This window comes from Ranitomeya variabilis, chromosome 2 (assembly GCF_051348905.1).
Source record: "Ranitomeya variabilis isolate aRanVar5 chromosome 2, aRanVar5.hap1, whole genome shotgun sequence".
NCBI classification, from domain to species: domain Eukaryota; kingdom Metazoa; phylum Chordata; class Amphibia; order Anura; family Dendrobatidae; genus Ranitomeya; species Ranitomeya variabilis.
In genome coordinates, this window is record NC_135233.1 from 339225935 (window position 1) to 339246784 (window position 20850).

At 42.3% G+C, this 20850-nt stretch overlaps 1 protein-coding gene across 6 annotated transcripts in view; it reads right to left on the bottom strand.

Moving 5' to 3' along the window:
- Positions 1 to 244: 244 nt before the first annotated feature.
- Positions 245 to 20850, bottom strand: part of HTR2C (5-hydroxytryptamine receptor 2C) — a 720745-nt gene continuing 700139 nt past the window's right edge. For 3 of the 6 annotated variants that reach the window (XM_077285389.1, XM_077285392.1, XM_077285391.1), the window contains one exon: positions 245 to 6554. In XM_077285389.1, coding sequence (XP_077141504.1) covers positions 5719 to 6554 — 836 coding nt within the window. In that variant the 3' untranslated portion in view covers positions 245 to 5718. The remainder of the gene's footprint in view (positions 6555 to 20850) is intronic. The other 3 variants (XM_077285386.1, XM_077285387.1, XM_077285388.1) reach the window with 1 other exon arrangement.

Here is a 20850-nt window from a genome sequence, read left to right on the forward strand (position 1 = left end):
GCTGCAGTTAGAACAGGAACATTTCCTTATACAGTTCAGAAGGGGCCTAGGGCCCATACAGTCCACATGGGCTTAAGTGCTCAGGACATTGGAAGCTACCATGCAATGTTGGTTGATTAACCCCTTCCCGACATGCGCTGTACTAGTACTGCTCTGCGGGAACTGAGTTCCCGCAAACCGCAGTACTAGTACGGCAGCACGATCGCGCAGTCTAACAGTGAGCACCGCGGCGATCACGTGCGGGTGTCAGCTGTATGTGACAGCTGACACCCCGCAGCAATGCCGATTGTGGGCATTTAACCCCTCTGATGCCACTGTCAGTAGTGACAGCGACATAGAGGGGCATCGCGCAGGGATGGGGGCTCCGTGCGCTTTCCCACCGGAACAACGCGATGCGATCGCGTTGTTCCGATGTTCTGGAAGGAGTCCCCGGATCCAAAATGGCTGCGGGGCTCCTTCCAATAAATCCATTTATTTATGTAAATAAAAAAAAAACAATAAAAGTACACATATTTGGTATCGCCGCGTCCATAACGACCCGCTCTATGAAACTATCCCACTAGTTAACCCCTTCAGTAAACACCGCAAAAAATAAATAAAAAACGAGGCAAAAAACAATGCTTTATCATCATTCTGCTCAACAAAAAGTGCAATAAAATGTGATAAAAAAGACGGATATAAATAAACAGACTGAAAACGTCATCTTGTCCCGCAAAAAAAAAGCCGCCATACAGAGTAATCAGCAGAAAAATAAAAAAGATATATCTCTCAGAATAAAGCGATGCAAAAACAATTATTTTTTATATAAAATAGTTTTTATTGTGTAAAAGCGCCAAAACATAAAAAAAATGATATACATGAGGTATCGCTATAATCGTACTAGCCCGAAGAATAAAGCTGCTTTATCAATTTTACCAATTGTGGAACGGTATAAATGCCCCCCCCTAAAAGAAATTCAGGATTTGCTGGTTTTTGTTCATTCTGCCTCCCAGAAATCGGAATAAAAAGCAATCAAAAAATGTCATGTGCCCGAAAATTGTACCAATAAAAAAATCAACTCGTCCCACAAAAAACAAGACCTCCCATGACTGTGGGCCAAAATATGGTTAAATTGTAGCTCTCAAAATGTGGTGATGCAAAAAACTATTTTTTTTATATAAAAAGCGTCTCTTAGCATGTGACAGCTGCCAAACAAAAACCCGCTATAAAAACTCGCTATAAATAGTGAATCAAACCCCCCTTTATGGGGTTAGTATTGGGATTAGGGTTACGGGTGTGTCAGGGTTAGGGGTGTGGTTAGGGTTATGGTTAGGGTTGAGATTAGGGCTGGTATTAGGTTTAGGGGTGGGTTGGGGTTAGGGGTGTGGTTAGGGTTGGGATTAGGGTTAGGGGTGTGTTCAGGCTAGGGGTGTGGTTAGGGTTATGGTTGGGATTAGGCTTAGGGGTGCGTTGGGGTGAGGGTTGGAGTTAGAATTGGGGGGTTTCCATTGTTTAGTCACATCAGGGGCTCTCCAAATGCGACATGGCGTCCGATCTCAATTCCAGCCAATTCTGCGTTGAAAAAGTAAAATGGTGCTCCTTCCCTTCCGAGCTCTGCCGTGCACCCAAACAGTGGTTTCCCACCACATATGGGGTATCAGCGAACTCAGGACAAATTGGACAACTTTTGGAGTTCAATTTCTCCTGTTACCCTTGTGAAAATAAAAATTTGAGGCCTAAAATATCATTTTGTGGAAAAAAAAATATTTTTTATTTTCACGGCTCTGCATTATAAACTTTAGCGAAACACTTGGGGGTACAAAGTTCTCACAACAAATCTAGATAAGTTCCTTGGGGGGTCTAGTTTCCAATATGGGGGTCACTTGTGAGAGTTTCTACTGTTTAGGTACTTCAGGGGCTCGGCAAATGCAACGTGATACCCGCAGACCATTCCATCAAAGTCTGCATTCCAAAACAGCACTCCTTCCCTTCCGATTCCAGCTAATTCTGCATTGAAAAAGTAAAATGGTGCTCCTTCCCTTCCGAGCTCTGCCATGTGCCCAAACGGTGGTTCCCCCCCACATATGGGGTATCAGTGTAATCAGGACAAATTGGACAACAACTTTTGGGGTCCAATTTCTCCTGTTACCCTTGGGAAAATTATAAATTGCGGGCTAAAATATCATTTTGTGGAAAAAAAAGATTTTTTAATTTTCACGGCTCTACATTCAAAACTTTAGTGAAACAATTGGGGGTTCAAAGTGCTCACCACACATCTAAATAAGTTCCTTAGGGGGTTTTCTTTCCAAAATGGGGTCACTTGTGTGGGGTTTCCACTGTTTAGGCACATCAGGGGCTCTCCAAACGCAACATGGGTTCCGATCTCAATTCCAGCCAATTTTGCATTGAAAAGTCAAACGGCGCTCCTTCCCTTCCAAGCTCTGCCATGCTCCCAAACAGTGGTTTACCCCCATATATGGGGTATCAGCGTACTCAGGACAAATTGATCAACAATTTGGGGTCCAATTTCTCCTGTTACCCTTGGGAAAATAAAAAATTTGGGGCGAAATATCATTTTTGTGAAAAAAATGATTTTTTTTTTACTGCTCTACATTATAAACTTCTGTGAAGCATTTGGAGGTTCAAAATGCTCACCACACATCTAGATTAGTTTCTTAGGGGGTCTGCTTTCCAAAATGGTGTCATATGTGGGGTTTTTTCACTGTTTAGGCATATCAGAGGCTCTCCGAACGCGACATGGTGTCCAATCTCAATTCCAACAAATTTTGCATTGTAAATTCAAATGCCGCTCCTTCTCTTCCGAGCTCTGCCATGTGCCCAAACAGTGGTTTACCCCCACATTTGGGATATCGGCGTACTCAAGACAAATTGTACAATGACTTTTGTGGTCCAATTTCTCCTGTTACCCTTGGTAAAATATAACAAATTGTATCTGAAGTAAAAATTTTGTGAAAAAAAGTTAAATGTTCAATTTTTTTAAACATTCCAAAAATTTCTGTGAATCACTTGAAGGGTTAATAAACTTCTTGAATGTGGTTTTGAGTACCTTGCCGGGTGCAGTTCTTAGAATGGTGTCACTTTTGGGCATTTTCTGTCATATAGGCCCCTCAAAGTCACTTCAAGTGTGAGGTGGTCCCTAAAAAAAATTTTGTTGCAAAAATGAGAAATCGCTGGTCAATTTTTAACCCTTATAACTTCCTAACAAAAAACTATGTTTCCAAAATTGTGCTAATGTAAAACAGACATGTGGGTAATGTTATTTATTAACTATTTTGTATGATATAACTCTCTAATTTAAGGACATAAAAACTAAAAGTTTAAAAATTGCGAAATTTTCAAAATTTTCATTTTTTTCACAAGTGTCATATCGAAGAGATTTTACCACTAACATAAAGTACAATATGTCATGTGAAAACAGGCTCAGAATCACCAGGATCTGTTGAAACTTTTCAGAGTTATGACCTCATAAAGTGACAGTGGTCAGAATTGAAAAAAATGGCCTGGTCAGGAAGTGGAAAACAGGCTTCAGAGTAAAGGGATTAAGAGGAGAGAGCCCAGCCGTCCACAGCATCACACCAGAAAAGCAGAGGCGAGCACAGCAGTAAGAAAGAAGGAAAGAAAACAGTACACGGGCACAGGTAGCCCTAGAATGTGAGAGCTTATAGCTTGGGCAGATGTCCTCAGTACTGGGGCGAAACAGTGGCTGAGGCAGAACCTAGAAGTAGTGAGCAGGGAGCAGAACAGCGCTGGAATTTCACATAGCACAATACTGAAGGGCAGGTCATTTCGCCAGGTGGCAACTAGCTTTGGAGGTGGATACTCTTTTGTCTGGGGCGATACAGGCTTAGGAGAGCCTAACCGTGGCAAAGCTGAATTGGGAGGACACTGAGGACCCGTGCGGCACGGTCCGACCTCGGTATGTGTTATGTGAAAGAAAATAAAGTGCAGGGAGAGTAGAGGAAATATGTAATACTGATTCTGATGTAATTGCTGTGAAGAGTCTGGATGTGCTGCGTAAAGCTTACAGTAAAGTTGTTGATTTGAAAGTTGAAAAGGACTGTGTCTCAATCTTTATTACACCAACTGATGGAAACCCACAGCAGAACAGAAGTGACTCTGACAGCACAGAGAATGGAGCCACAGGTACGCAAAGTGAAGGACAATGTTTTCATGTGATGGGGGGCCAGGGCACAGGTACACCAGAGTGTTCGGCCATAACTACTGCCCTGGTCCAGACTCTTACAGTATCACAGCCCAAAACATTAACCACAATGTTAAGATTACGAAATTGGCAGTGTTTTGGTAGCTGCTGTGTGTTAAAGCACCACTCCAGCATTTTTTATAGGACTATTGGAGTGGTGCTTTAAATGTAATTCCCCTGCCCCTATCTCATACTCACCATCACCACCCTCATCATTTTTGAGCATCACTCCTGTCCGTCTCTGGTGAAGAGTGACCTGTTGGCAGATCCAGTGCTTCATGGAGTGGTGCAGAGGTTGTTTTTCAATACAAGTCTATAAGAGCCATGCTCTGGCCTTGTTTTGGCTCTCATAGACTTGCATGGAGAGCTTGTGGTGTAACTTCTGACATCTGGCCAATCAAAAGCTGCGATCACCAGGAGTGGTGCCGAAAAATGGTTAAGGCGCCTGAGGGTGAGTATATGACTAGGGGTAGGGAACATACCTTAAAATGCTGCTCCAGGGCTGAAAAAAGAAAACGATGGAGTTGTGATTTAAATAACATCCATTCACATAAATGCCAGGCGCAAGGTTTTCTAGCAGAACATTTCCCCAAACATCACACTGTTTATCAGTTTGACTGTTAAGACTCACCATGTGAGGTGGATCCTCTAAGACTTAGGTCTGGTGGGCACATGGATTCTGGGCGTTGATCCAGCAAGCAAGAAGGCATGTAGGCAGTGATAACTGTAAAGGCTCGCTAGGAATCTCAGGATCAGCAGGAAGCATAAAGTGGAACCCAGCAAGGATGAATACAAGCATCAACACAAAACAGCACATATGGTGGAGCACACCAAACATAGAACTAGGAGTCTTAATCCCAAAACACAGGTGTGTGTGTTAATGGATCTTAGATAGGTCTAGGGAAATGGTGTCATTGATCCATGCTGAGCAACTTGCAAAACCTGATATAGTAAATTGGAATCCACCTGACACCTCTGTCTTTACGGTTGGCTCATCAGTTATCCTTCTTTGCTCTCTATGGTAGGATCATACTAAAGAGTTGCTCTAAATATATCAAGAGTAAACCTGCAAGAACAACCACAAATTCTGAAAATTAAAGGAAAACAGACATAGTCTAAGCAGTGATGGGTACTTCGATTGATTCTCCGTTTAATGAATAACTTTGTTTATGCAGTTGTTTAATATCTTTAGCATATCAACCTATGATTTATTTGAAGCAGATTTATCATGCAATTAAAGAGATGGCCATCACATTCTGCCAATTATTAAACCAAAAATATTCACTATTTTGTCTATTTTTCTATTCGAAAATGAACCAATACATGGATGGATCATTGGACTGAAGCACTGGACTGCAGAAACGTCTTTAAAAAGTTTTTTTTTCTTTTCTTTTTTTTAAGAACAAATATATACATAATTCTCATCATTCTGAATTTGACGTAACATATAACATATATTTTTATTTAACACAAACGTTTGAAACTGACCTAAGAACGAAGGTTCATTGGACCTTCCTTCAAACACAGCTAACTCTTTCACTTACGACATTAGAACTGTTTAATGATAATTCTGAAGTACCGACTTGCATTTCTATTGCCTCCTCTGTCTCATCCATTTCCAGGCTAGTAAGTTCATTGCCATTCCTGTAATGGTTTAAATTAAGGTCCTTGCCGTACAAAACAGTGGATGCTGCATTATGATGGCATTGATTTTGCTGAATCACTGTCCCTTTGCTTTTGTTATATCGGCATCGGATGTAGTTGGAAAAAGCTCTTCGGTAGGTTCTATTAAAAAGTGTGTAGACTAATGGGTTGATTCCCGAAGAAACATAACCAACCCAAACAAATACATTCAGTAGTTCTACCATGAGGTCTTTATCACAAGCTTCTTTACAAAGTACAGACATGATGTTTGTGATGAAAAATGGACACCACATGATGAGAAACAAGAAGAAGACTATGCCAAGGACTTTCGAAGCCCGGCGTTCATTGTTTATTGATTGCATTGTTCCCTTTCGAAAGAGCGCCCCTTCTTTGTTGACTGGAGAGTTTAAGTGAGACGCTGCCTCGTGATTTTGGATCATTGAAATATTTTCTGTGTTGCTGTCTTTTTTTATGCCACTATTGCTGTTCTTCCTCTGTTTTGGCACTTCTTCGTACATGAATACAGTAGCCTGTTTTTGAAGAACCTGAATGGTCAAGCAGTAAGTAAATACCATTATGATAAGTGGAATAAAAAATGCCACAAAGGATCCCAGGAGTACAAAATTTTCATCATTCAACACACAGCTTCCGTTCACAAAAACTCTGGCGTCATCCTGAAGGCCAATAACAGGAATTGGCATTGAGATGCCTAGAAAAAAAAACAAAAAGAAAAACAGAAGTAAGAATTCTTTTCATAAGAGAGTTAAGGTGAATAGTTAATTTTTCTTCCAATGATTCTAAATATTTTTTTAAAAATTGAAGAATGTGCTACTTATATTTTAAGTAGTCCCTTGTGCCCCTCCCTTTGATACTGAGCCCGCATATTTCATGGCACATGACAGCTGATTTTACCCTACTGACCTACCGTTATGATTCTCCAGTTCATTAAGAGTTCATAAATGCGCAACATGTATACGTTCTTTTTTAAGTGATGAAAAAAAAAAATCAAAGTTTGTAAAAAAGAAAAGCGCCATTTTCCAAGAACTGTAGCATCTCAATTTTTCAGGATATGGGGCTGGGTGAGTTCTTATTTTTTGCACGCTGAGCTGGTGATTTTATTGATACTATTTTAGAGTAGATACAATCTATTGATAGCCTGTTATTGCATTTTATTGCAATACTGTATTGTTCTGACAAAAAAAAATGGAATTCTGACATTTTGATTTTGTTCTCATTACGTCATTAATGGATTGGATTAATTCTTTTTATATTTTGATAGATCGGGCATTTCTGGTGATACCAAATATGTGCATTTTCAATTTTTTTATTGTTTTATGGTGAATGGCGCAAAAGGGCTGATTTCAATTTTGAAAATTTTTTACACTTTTTTTTTACTTTTCACTTGCTTCAATAGTCTCCTTAGGAGATTAGAAGCTGCGATCGTTTGATCGATTGTGTTATGAAAACTGGCCAATGGGCAGCGCTCATAGCAGATCGTCAATGACAAGCACAAGGGTCATGCCAACTCATTGGCACCCTGTGATCATGTGATGGGTGCTGACCGGCGGAGTTAGAGATGCACTTCCTGCACAGGTATGTTAAATGCCTCTGCCAGAGATTGACAGCGGCATTTAACATGTTAACAACTGCTGGTTGATCTTTTCTTCTTGCAATTGCTGTCCCCCATCTCTGCTTGGCGTGGATTATCCTACTAAGAGCAGAGCAAAGAACTGTAGTGCGCATGAGCTATCTTTACCTACAGGTTATCAGCGTTCTTTAGCCTTTCCCGGCGCATGCACAGGAGAGCGATGTGGGACACTGTGTGGATGACATAGGATGCATCATCCACAAGAAGCAGCTAAGAAAGACAGCGTAAGAAAAGAGGAGGTGCCAAATCAAAGCCAGCAACGCCCATCGGACTGGACTGTGCTGTCTATGAGTATAATAAAAGGTCTTTTTTGAGCCTTGCATAGTGGACCTACATACAGCATCCTAGAATACTTTACATTAGGCAAACCTAGTGACAGATTCCTTTCAACAAGAGTGATTTATAAATATCTGGCAGACCGGCACCACTTTCAGTCTCTTTTCTGCTCCATACTGTTTTTCTGGGCATACATGATCATAGAAAATTATAGTTCACGAAATAAGGCAGAACATGAATGGAGAAGAAATGGCACACCACTACTGTCACTCAAAATCAGAGTTTTGGCATACAGTGATATGACCTGGTGATAATGTCTCCTTTGAGACAACCCCTTTAAAAAAGGCATGTTAAAATTAGAGAAATAACAATAAAATTAAAAATCATAATTTTGGTCCAGATGCACCATTAAAATGAGGTGATTGTTTTGAGTTACCGCCATTGGTTTAACACTGATGCAGGTTCTATATGTGTACAGACTTACATACTAGGTAGATTATCTGACAGATACATCTAGCGTTATACCCATAATACATATATTAGGTGTAAAATATTTGTGTATTTTTTCAAATGAATAATTCATAGTTTTCCTACTAGTGTCGGGAATAGAAATCCTGACCCTCTGCTTCATGTGATCATATTACACATGTTCTGTACATAGTGTATTTGGATATGCCTCGGAAATGTAAAATAATTTACACAGGATTGGTTTTGTAATAATGTCTCAATAGAAATGAGTAAGACAATTCAGCTGACGGCTAGCTTTTTTAATACCTTGCTTTTCATTGTTTTTATTCTTGGTTTGGGGCGAAACCACAGTGATTCCATTAGTTTGACCTCATTAGAGTAAGGTTAATCTTACAGCCTGAGGAATGCTGACATGCTTGCGTTATTATTTTTGTTATTCATGTTGCTTGTCTAGATTACTGGGGCGAAAATACAGGTTGTCCACTATTCACCGATAATATAACTTATCTCCGTACTCGGCTATCACCATTGGTACCAAAGACGTTGGGTGGAGCAGTACTGTGCCGGTTTGATGGCCATTTCATTTAAACCTCTCCTCACTGAGGTTATCTCAGTGCCCCATTTTAGTAATCATAGGGGGTTAATCAAGTGGTGGGTTATCCATTCCATCAAGGATTTAGCACTTATTCTGTAGATATAGGCTGTGCTTCTGATAAGATAATAGGCTAATCAACAATAGTACCTGTCTCAACTAGACTAGCCTAGACCAGACTAGAAGTTCCCCAAGAGATATCATCTGTAATACATCTATCAATGTTTATTAGTTTATTAATAAAGTATAAAGAACTTAGGGGATGAGGGGGAAAAATATGTAAAACTTTTTAAAATGCAGAGGGGCACTTAATAGAGCTGCCTACTTTCCTGAATTTCCAACTTAGTCATCACATGGAAGAGGCAGCTATAATGCCATAAAGGTAATTGGTAAGAAATACTGTCTACTTGCAGCTGTCATTCCTGCCGCTGCACAGGGGGAATCTTGAACCATGTCTGCTGCGGTCTCCCATTCTCCTCCAGCCACAGTGGAGCCTGCTCAGCGGAGACATCGGTCCCAGCGTCTGGCTCAGGCTGACACTGGATGACTGGTTACTACTGCCCTTCCTGTCATTGTAGCCAGCAATGTTCAGCAGCGAGCAGGTCTTTCTGGGACTAAGTCCCGCTTTTCCCATACTGAGCATGCCCATGGGACGACCTCCCATTGGAGGTTTGGGGTCACATGCTCAGGTCCTGTAGCAGCTCCTATTGGACCACCAGGAAGGTCCTTGTCTGCTACAGCTATAAAAAGTTTGCATAGCCGCACGGTCATGCGCTAGTATCAACCTATGTTTTGAGCCTTGCTCCTGTGTGGTCATGTTTGCATAAGGTCAGGGTTGGCTGAAATAAGCCCCTAGAATACCGGCACCTCCGGTGAGGAGTTTTGTGTGTTTGGATTCAGGTCTTGGCTGAAATAAGCCCCTAGAATACCGGCACCACCAGTGAAGAGTTGTTTGTGTGCTATGCTGACTGCATGACCACAGTTTTGCTCTGTTTGGTAGCTGTGTTCCTCTGTGAGGTTAACAGGGCACAGCGTTTCCCTATCCTAGCGATTCTGTGAAGTAACAGAGTTGGATAATACCACCATATAGCGCCACCAATTGCTAGCAGCAGGCTCCTCTCCTGCACGGTGGACCCCTGGTTGCAAACGCACCTATTATTACATATAATTATACTCGGTGCGTTCCGCCAACCCTAACACATAGTGCATCATTTTGTTTAATTATAGTAAGTTTACAGTTTTTAACAGGCGGTCAGACTTTAGCTTCAGTGAGTAATGCTTTCTTAGGGTATGTTTCCACGGTCAGGAAACGCTGCTTGTTTGACGCTGCGCAGAGCTGCAGCGTCAAACAAGCAGCGTCCAGATGTTCCAGCATAGTGGAGGGGATTTTATGAAATCCCGTCTCCACTATGCGTGGAAACCCGCACGCGGCGGCCCTGCGACTACGGACATGCTGCGCGTCTTTTCAGATCGCAGCATGTCCGTACACCTTGCGGGGACGCAGCGTCCCCGCAAGGCATATCACAGGGCGCTATGGGAGAGAGCGATCATCCCGGATGTGAAGAGTTAACACATCCGGCATGATCGCGTCCCAGAAAGGGGGCGGGGCTTAGCGCCGAGCGGCTTCGCCGCTGCGGCGATACCGCCGGCCATCCTGACAGTGGAAACATACCCTAATTTTTACTATTTTGTGTATCCCATTGACCTTATCTTGCTTTCATTGTTTTAATATTAACTTATTTTTATTGTATGTAGTTGTGTATCAATTAAACATTTATTGTATTTGTCAGATTTCTGATTAAATTGGAGTGACACATATAATATTTTTCCTCTGCGTTAATAATAATAATAATAATAATAATAATAATAACAATAATTAATCTCTGGAACCATATGGTGGATTAAAAAAAAAAAAATAGTGAGTGAAGCAAGGGTAAGAAAGTAGCAGCAAAAGCTTGCCACTTTTGGCTTTGTAAGAGGCCATCTTCAAAATCTTGACCATCCTAAACCACGGTGAAATCGGTTGTAAGATATTTCACTGTTTGCTAGAAGGCTGGGTGACAACCCATATGACCACCATTGCAGTTCCAAGAATTGCAATCACCTTACCAGCCTATTCATGTTATATATCCGCAACCTCTGTCCATTATCCTTCGCTGAATTAATAGGAAGATTTGCAATTGACACTCATCACTTTTCAACTCAACTAACCAAAGTCAAGCAAGAAAAAGGATTTGGAATTGCTAACAATTGCCATACATGTGCTTAGAATTAGGAACTTTTTCAGAACATTGTTACAATATTCTGTCCTCGTAAGTCTGAGCATATTAGAAAATCATAGAAACTCAGAATTTAATTTATTTCTTGTAATGCAGGCTGATACTCCTACACAGTTTTATTGAACATGGCACTAAACAGATAGCCTGAGGTTTTTCAATGTAGGGCCATTAATGCCGCCTTTTGTCTGATAAATTGTATAGAATTGTAAACTAAAAACTTCACTGTTCAGTTTAAGATATGAATAAAGAAAAATACTTAGAAATTAGGTTATATTTATCTATTGTGAGCAAAGATCAACCTTAAATTGAGCATAATAGTCCTTTAAGGTTGATTTTATTAATATGAGTTCCAAAGAAATCAGAAGGTTATGTAATGTTGAAACACAGTTTAAAGTTTTTTTGCTTCTCACAGGAAGTGCAGAGAAGTTATATATTTCATACAAAAAGACATTACATAAAGTTTGATGGGTGATTAAACTGTATGCCAGCCGATGGAGTGTAGCTAGGTGGGTTAGTGGGTCCTGTGTCTCTGGAAGTAAATAACATGGGTGGTACTAACAAGTGACTACCCCGTGTTCCAAATTATTCTGAAAATTAGTTTTAAGTGTCATAAAGATGTACATTTTTGCTTCTCAAATAAACTCATGGATGATCTTGTGTCTCAGGGCTCTCTTGATCACTGAAATCAATCATAAATACCTGTGATAATTGGTGAGCCCAATTAAAAGAAAACTACTGAAGAAGGACGTTCCATCTTATTAAGCAGGCCACAGGTTTTAAGCAATATAGTAAATGGCCAAAACCTAAGATAGAAACAAAATGTACACATATCCTGCTGTAAGTAAAAAGCAATAGTGCATATTAATAATATAGAATATTTAGTAACCACTAATTTTTTTAATAAAAAAATTGTAAGAGCCATCCCACCAGCAACAAGGTGTACCCAATCGGAACAGTCTTAAACTTACTTACAGCAGGGCGTGTGTTCCTTTTAGTTTTATCTTTGGTTTTGTCTGTTTAAAGGCCAGTTTAAAATGCTCCTACACATTGCATGTATGCCATCTTATACTCCAGTGTATTTCTTTCAGTTTCAATATAGCAAATAGTGTAATGCCTTGGACAAGGTATGAAAACATTGGATATATCATGAAACCTTAAGCGTGATCATCTTACTGTGAAGAGATTTGTCTCTGATACAGAGCACAGAGAAGTTTGTGCAGATAAGGGCATAATGGGAAAGGTTTCAGTCAAAAAATTCATCAAGTTAAGAGAATAGCTGCTAAAATACCAATATAAAGCAGCAAATAGGTATTTAAAGCTGCTGTGAAGGTTCTGGAGTCCCACAAATCTCAAGAGGTAGGATCCTCCAGAGGCTACAATTGAGCATAAACCTAATATTCGTCCACTCCTAAACAGTGCTCACAGTGGTCCTGGTGGATGGAGTAGTGGATGGTTAGTGGTTGGCCACCATGTCCCAACAACAGCTCTAATGTCAGCAAGGAGGTGGCTTTTGCATAATAATTTGGAACGCGGTGTAAACTTTGTTCAGCATATTTAGAAACTGAACAACACTGAAACTTTGACCTTGAAAAATCTTACCTTAGAATTAGAGTTTTAACGTTTGAGTTCATGTCCAACTTAAAACCAGCTATTTATCAAGCTGTGCACAGTCTGAGCTGGTTAAATGTGCCCCACCCCAATATCTTCAGCCAAACTTTAAATCACATACTATGCTTTTAAAATATATTTTAAGTTAAATACATGCATTTTTGGCTGAAAATAATTCTTGCAGTAGGATGTTTTTAAAAAACATAAATGTATATAACAAACCGCTGCACGACCAGCTCTATCCTTACCTACTGTATCCTCACCCATCCCTTGTAGATTGTGAGCCTTTGCGGGCAGGGTCCTCTCTCCTCCTGTACCAGTTATGACTTGTTTAAGATTATTGTACTTGTTTTTATTATGTATACCCCTCCTCACATGTAAAGCGCCATGGAATAAATGGCGCTATAACAATAAAAAATAATAATAATAATAATAACAACCTGCAAAATCAATCAAGAGTGTATTTGTCAGTAATTTCCTCTGATGGTAGATTCTACAGGGTGGGCCATTTATATGGATACACCTGGGTGGACCATTTATAAAGTTGCATCCAAAATGGCTGACTTCAAAATGGCCGCCATGGTCACCATCCATCTTGAAAAGTTTTCCCCCTCCCATATACTAATGTGCCACAAACAGGAAGTTGATATCACCAACCATTCCCATTTTATTTAGGTGTATCCATATACATGGCCCACCCAGATGAATCCATATAAATGGCCCACCCTGTATAACCTTTATCTCTCCTTTCCTGAGCAATCTTCTAAGATGATTTATGAGTATGACCAACTGAAAGCTGAACTTTTGATTTCTTTATAAATCAGCCTAGAAGATGTTTAAAGAATAACCATCATTTTAATTTTTATTTCATAAATCAATAGTACACATGAAAATACGTATTTTTGTAATATATCTTATCATGTGCTACTTTGTCCTATGGGACTGATTCCGCATTCTGAATTCTGGGGTAAAATCTGTACTCCGTGAAGACAGATTTTTCCTTAAGGCCGGGGTCACACTTGCGAGTGCAATGCGAGAAAGTCATGCTAGTCTCTTGCCTCAATACCCGCACCAGGACTGGAGCGTGCATCTGTATGTATTTCTATGCAGCCGCACACTATGATTCCGAGTGCCGGATGCAGTGCCGGGTATTGAGGCGCGAGTTTCTCGCATTGCACTCTCAAGTGTGACCCCAGCCTAACTGAGATACAGGATGGCAGTGGGTGCTTTTACAATTCTATGAAGAGGGGAGGAGCCAGAGGCTGACACAAACATTCTGTTGCAAGTTCTCCTTAAACAACAGTTACAGTTCTCCATTGAAATTAATAAGCACCAACTGTCATCTATCTCAGTAACAGAGAAAAACATCTGTATTCACTGAAGACAGATTTTACCCTGAATTATCAGATTTTACCTATGAACAGATTAGACCAGGAAAATAAAAAAAAGGAGATTTCTCTGCTAAGATATATTAGAAAGTTTCTTATATACATGTGTAATATTAATGTATTAAATAAGAATTAAACTGATAGTTATTTTTTAAAGAGAGATAACTTTTAGGTTCTGTGATTGATACTCTGTTAACTCATTCTGCAGCATGCTATGTACTGTGATACCTCGAGGCTGTAGAAGTTTCATGATTTAATATACTTTAAATTAAACTGTACTGCAAAAAATATTTTAAGCCAAAAAAATTCCTACAAATGTGCCCAAATATTTTAGAATTAAAGATCTTTTCTCTACATATGTTCTAAACAAACAACAATACTACTAAAGCAATATTTTAGAGAGGCACCATTAGGTTTATTGCTCAAATGACATGCTTTTCGCTAAGAACAATGTTCACTACATCCCACCAGCCAGGTACTGAATACTAAATGAATTAACAGCTCGAAAACACAATTCCCTAAGTACACATGATTTGAGTCAACTCTGTACCGAAAACATATACTTGTGAAGAAATTGGAAAAAATATATTTATTGTTACCTGGCAGCCAACAATTCTGCTTCTGTCCATAAAATATGGATTTTGTGAAAGAGGTTAGAGGGCAAGAAAACAGCGAGCCCTGCTTGTCAGGTTTTTTGATTTGCAATTATTCTACTTACAAATATCACATAACTACAATAATTTTATAGACATGTTACATCCATATTGCAGACTATATGAGTTAGTCTATGCTGCCTTCATTCGCTTTGCATATGTCTACAGCTTAGGAACAAAAGATTTTTAACCCCTTCCCGACCTTTGACGCCACGTAGGTGCAGCGCCCCAGAGTCCTGGTCGTTGCAGTACTGTGGCTCCGCCACTATGGGGAGCTATGGTGCGTCTGATGGCACTGAAGGAGTTCATCGGATCAGGTATCACAGACACCAATACATTTCACAGTCGGGCCTCCGGGGGGAGCTAAGGGTGCTATTCATTAGGCCACTCCCCACCATAGTGGGTAAAGTGGGGGTCAGGCAGGAAGTTAGATCAGAAAGCTGACTGGGTTGGAACCAGGCAACACCTTGTGGCAGAGGGTGTTGCAGGGGAAGATACAGTAGGGTCTCTGTCAGGGGTGGGATCCTGACAGAGGCTTGGCAACAAGAACGAACGTAACGGGACCGTGCCTGCTCCGGGTAGCGGCGGTGCCCAAGAAAGGATTAGAAGAGAGATAGATTGTGCTGAGTGAGAAACGAGATCACGCAAAGGAGAAATACCAGTAGGAGTCGTGCTGTAAGACCGAAGCAACATCCTACTGAGGCGCACTACCGGTGGCCGGAACGCCGAGGGAGTAGAATAATATTCAGCTTCAAGCAATACTCCAAACCGCGGCAGGACAGTCAGTCTAAGGCAGGCTGTCTAACACATATCACCTATGCAGTCTTGGGGGGCAACTTGTGTAGAGGGGCAACTGTAGGGTCCCGGAAGAGCTCCGAGCCTACCCGTCAAACGGGTGCCGTCCCAACCAGAACATCAGGGAGGGACGGAGGATTAGCAGAACATCATCTAATCGAGTTGTGAGGGAACTTAAGAAACAGACACAACAGTTGTGGGGTACTTTCCGTAAGCACAGCAGGGAAGGACCACAACACATAGCGCTAGTAGGAAGGCACCGATTTCCACCTGTGAAGAGAGCTCTGGAGGTGCCATTGGACCAGCCGGACTTGCGCAGCCTGGTGAACCGTGTTCCGGACTGAGGACTCAGAGATCTTCAGTAAAGAGCTAAAGAGACTGCAACCTGGTGTCCTCATTATATACTGCACTGCACCACCACAGCATCCCCACCATCATCCACACCTAGTAATCCCCCTGTGCGCCCCACGGCAGGGTCACGGACCGGGGCCTAGCCGCCGTGACAACCCCAGAGCAGAGACTCAGAGGCCCGGTACCGGGTACCCCTCGGCCCTGCGGCGGTGGGGGCGCTACATAGGCATCATGAAAGTCGGTGCCAATCCGACCCATGACGCCTATGTGGCGTCATGGAATGATCGCATCCCTGCAGATCGGGTGAAAGGGTTAACTCCTATTTTGCCCGATCTGCAGGGAGAGGGGGAGTTGTACTTCAGCCCAGGGGGGGTGGCTTTGCCCCCACGTGGCTACGATCGCTCTGATTGGCTGTTGAAAGTGCAACAGCCAATCAGAGCAATATGCAATATTTCACCTATGAAAATGGTGAAATATTGCAATCCAGCCATGGCCGATGCTGCAATAGCATCTGCCATGGCTGGAAATCATGTTCTGCCCCCCCCCACCGCCCCCGATCTCCTCCCCAGTGCTCCGTTCTGTCCGGTACCCCCCTCCGTCCCCCTGTCCGCTCCCCCGTGCTCCTGTCCGCTCCCCCGTGCTCCTGTCCGCTCCCCCGGTCCTCCAATCCCCCCCCCCTGTGCTCCGATCCACCCCCCCACCACCCCCTCATACTTACCGAGCCTCCCGAAGTCGGTCCGTCTTCTCCCTGGGCGCCGCCATCTTCCAAAATGGCGGGCGCATGCGCAGTGCGCCCGCCGAATCTGCCGGCCGGCAAAGTACATTTTGATCGCTGTGGTAGGTTCTATCACAGCGATCAAAATAAAAAAATAATAAATAAACCCCCCCCTTTATCACCCCCATAGGTAGGGACAATAATAAAATAAAGAAAATATATATATATATTTTTTCCACTAGGGTTAGGGTTAGAACTAGGGTTAGAACTAGAACTAGGGGTAGGGTTAGGGTTAGGGGTAGGGTTAGGGTTATGGCATGTGCACACAGTGCGGATTTGGCCACGGATCCGCAGCGGATTGGCCGCGGATTGGCAGCGGATCCGCAGCAGATTGGCCGCGGATCTGCAGCGGATCAGCCGCGGATCCGCAGCGGATTGGCCGCTGCGAATTCGTAGCAGTTTTCCATCAGGTTTACAGTACCATGTACACCTATGGAAAACCAAATCCGCTGTGCCCATGGTGCGGAAAATTCCGTGCAGAAACGCTGCGTTGTATTTTCCGCAGCATGTCAATTCTTTGTGCGGATTCCGCAGCGTTTTACACCTGTTCCTCAATAGGAATCCGCAGGTGAAATCCGCACAAAAAAACACTGGAAATCCGCTGTAAATCCGCAGGTAAAACGCAGTGCCTTTTACCTGCAGATTTTTCAAAAGTCGTGCGGAAAAATCTCACACGAATCCGCAACGTGGGCACATAGCCTTAGGGTTAGGGTTGGAATTAGAGTTAGGGTTGGAATTAGGGCTAGGGTTGGAAATAGGGTTAAGATTAGGCTTGTGGTTAGGGTTACGGATAGGGTTAGGGGTGTGTTGGGGTTACAGTTGTGGTTAGGGTTGGGATTAGGGTTAGGATTAGGGTTGGAATTAGGGTTACGGGTGTGTTGCGGTTAGGGTTGTGGTTAGGGGTGTGTTGGGGTTAGGGTTGTGATTAGGGTTATGGCTACAGTTGGGATTAGGATTAGGGGTGTGTTGGGGTTAGTGTTGAAGTTAGAATTGAGGGGTTTCCACTGTTTAGGCACATCAGGGGTCTCCAAACGCAACATGGCGCCACCATTGATTCCAGCCAATCTTGCGTTCAAAAAGTCAAATGGTGCTCCCTCCCTTCTAAGCCCCGACGTGCGCCCAAACAGTGGTGTACCCCCACATTTGAGGTACCAGCGTACTCAGGACAAACTGGGCAACAACTGTTGGGGTCCAATTTCTCCTGTTACCCTTGCAAAAATAAAAAATTACTTGCTAAAACATAATTTTTGAGGAAAGAACAATTATTTTTTATTTTCATGGCTCTGCGTTATTAACTTCTGTGAAGCACTTGAGGGTTGAAAGTGCTCACCACACATCTAGATAAGTTCCTTCGGGGGTCTAGTTTCCAAAATTGGGTCACTTGTGGGGTGTTTCTACTATTTAGGCACATCAGGGGCTCTGCAAATGCAACGTGATGCCCGCAGATGATTCCATCAAAGTCTGCATTTCAAATGTCACTACTTCCCTTCCGAGCCCTGACGTGCGCCCAAACAGTGGTTTACCCCCACATATGGGGTATCAGCGTACTCACAACAAACTGGGCAACAAATATTGGGGCCCAATTTCTCCTGTTACCCTTGTGAAAATAAAAAATTGCTTGCTAAAACATCTTTTTTGAGGAAAGAAAAATGATTTTTTATTTTCACGGCTCTGCGTTGTAAACTTCTGTGAAGCTCTTGGGGGTTGAACGTGCTCACCACACATCTAGATAAGTTCCTTGGGGGGTCTAGTTTCCAAAATGGGGTCACTTTTGGGGGGTTTCTACTGTTTAGGCATATCAGGGGCTCTGCAAACGTAGCATGATGCCCGCAGACCATTCCATCAAAGTCTGCATTCCAAAACGTCACTACTTCCCTTCCGAGCCCCGGCATGTGCCCAAACAGTGGTTTACCCCCCCATATGGGGTATCAGCGTACTCAGGAGAAACTGGACAACAACTTTTGGGGTCAAATTTCTCCTGTTACCCTTGCAAAAATAAAAAATTCTGGGCTAAAAAATATTTTTGAGGAAAGGAAACACATTTATTATTTTCACGGCTCTGCGTTATAAACTTCTGTGAAGCAGTTGGGGGTTCAAAGTGCTCACCACACATCTAGATAAGTTCCCTTGGGGGTCTAGTTTCCAAAATGGAGTCACTTGTGGGCAGTTCCTACTGTTTAGGCACATCAGGGGCTCTGCAAACGCAACCTGACACCCGCAGAGCATTCCATCAAAGTCTGCATTTCAAAACGTCACTACTTCCCTTCCAAACCCCGACGTGGTCACCACACATCTAGATTAGTTCCTTGGGAGGTCTAGTTTCCAAAATGGGGTCACTTGTGCGGGAGCTCCAATGTTTAGGCACACAGGGGCTCTCCAAACGCGACATGGTGTCCGCTAATGATTGGAGCTAATTTTCCATTCAAAAAGCCAAATGGCGTGCCTTCCCTTCCGAGCCCTGCGGTGCGCCCAAACAGCGGTTTACCCCCACATATGGGGTATCATCGTACTCAGAACAAACTGGACAACAACATTTGGGGTCCAATTTCTCCTATTACCCTTGGGAAAATAAAAAATTCTGGGCTAAAATTCATTTTTGAGGAAAGAAAAATTATTTTTTATTTTGACGGCTCTGCGTTATAAACTTCTGTGAAGCACCTGGGGGTTATAAGTGCTCACTATGCATCTAGATAAGTTCCTTGGGGGGTCTAGTTTCCAAAATGGGGTCAATTGTAGGGGAGCTCCAATGTTTAGGCACACAGGAGCTCTCCAAACGCGACATGGTGTCCGCTAACGATTGGAGCTAATTTTCCATTCAAAAAGTCAAATGGCACGCCTCCCCTTCCGAGCCTTGCCGTGCACCCAAACAGTGGTTTACCCCCACATATGAGGTATCGGCGTACTCAGGAGAAATTGCCCAACAAATTTTAGGATCCAATTTATCCTGTTGCCCATGTGAAAATGAAAGAATTGAGGCTAAAAGAAATTTGTGTGAAAAAAAAGTACTTTTTCATTTTTGCGGATCAATTTGTGAAGCACCTGAGGGTTTAAAGTGCTCACTATGCCTCTAGATAAGTTCCTTGGGGGGTCTAGTTTCCAAAATGGGGTCACTTGTGGAGGTGCTCCAATGTTTAGGCACACATGGGCTTTCCAAACGCGACATGGTGTCCGCTAACGATGGAGATAATTTTTCATTCAAAAAGTCAAATGGCGCTCCTTCCCTTCCGAGCCTTACCATGTGCCCAAACAGTGGTTTACCCCCACATGTGAGGTATTGGTGTACTCAGGAGAAATTGCCCAACAAAATTTATGATCCATTTTATCCTGTTGCCCATGTGAAAATGAAAAAATTGAGGCTAAAATAATTTTTTTGTGAAAAAAAAAGTACTTTTTCATTTTTACGGATCAATTTGTGAAGCACCTGGGGGTTTAAAGCTAGTGTATATCTTCTAGAGACACGTGTTCTTAAAAATCTATATAATGTAAAGCTGGGCAGATGTATTCCCTGGACTCCAGTCCATTAGGCAGGTCAGCAGTCTCTGGTAACTGGAGAAGAGGCTCGAGAATCTGACCTTAGCATGATAGCTTTACATATTTCTATGAGACTGTCACGCCGTCTGGGCATTAGCACAGTCTGTGCTTGGACCAATTTGCATGGACATCTGCATGAGTCCTTACACTGTGCTAATTGTGTGGGACACACCCCATTAAATAGGAGAATAGTAATACTAAGTTGTTAATTTATTAATGAATTTCTAGGTGGAATAACAGAAGAATGACACAATATATAAAATTTTAAGAAGAAATGCTGGTATCACAAGTATTTACCAAACTAGGATCTCGGAGAGCTGATGGGTTCCTTTTGCCAAAGATAAAGGTATCATCATTGTTTATTATTAGTGATGAGCGAGTACACTCGTTGCTCGGGTTTTCCTGAGCATGCTCTGGTGATCTCCGAGTATTTGTTAGTGCTCGGAGATTTAGTTTTTGTTGATGCAGCTGCATGATTTACGGCTGCTAGCCAGCCTGAGTACATATGGGGGTTGCCTGGTTTCTCGGGAATCCCCACATGTATTCAAGATGTCTAGTAGCCATAAATCATGCAGCTACGTCAACAAAAACTAAATCTCCGAGCACTAACAAATGCTCGGAGACCACCCAAGCATGCTCGG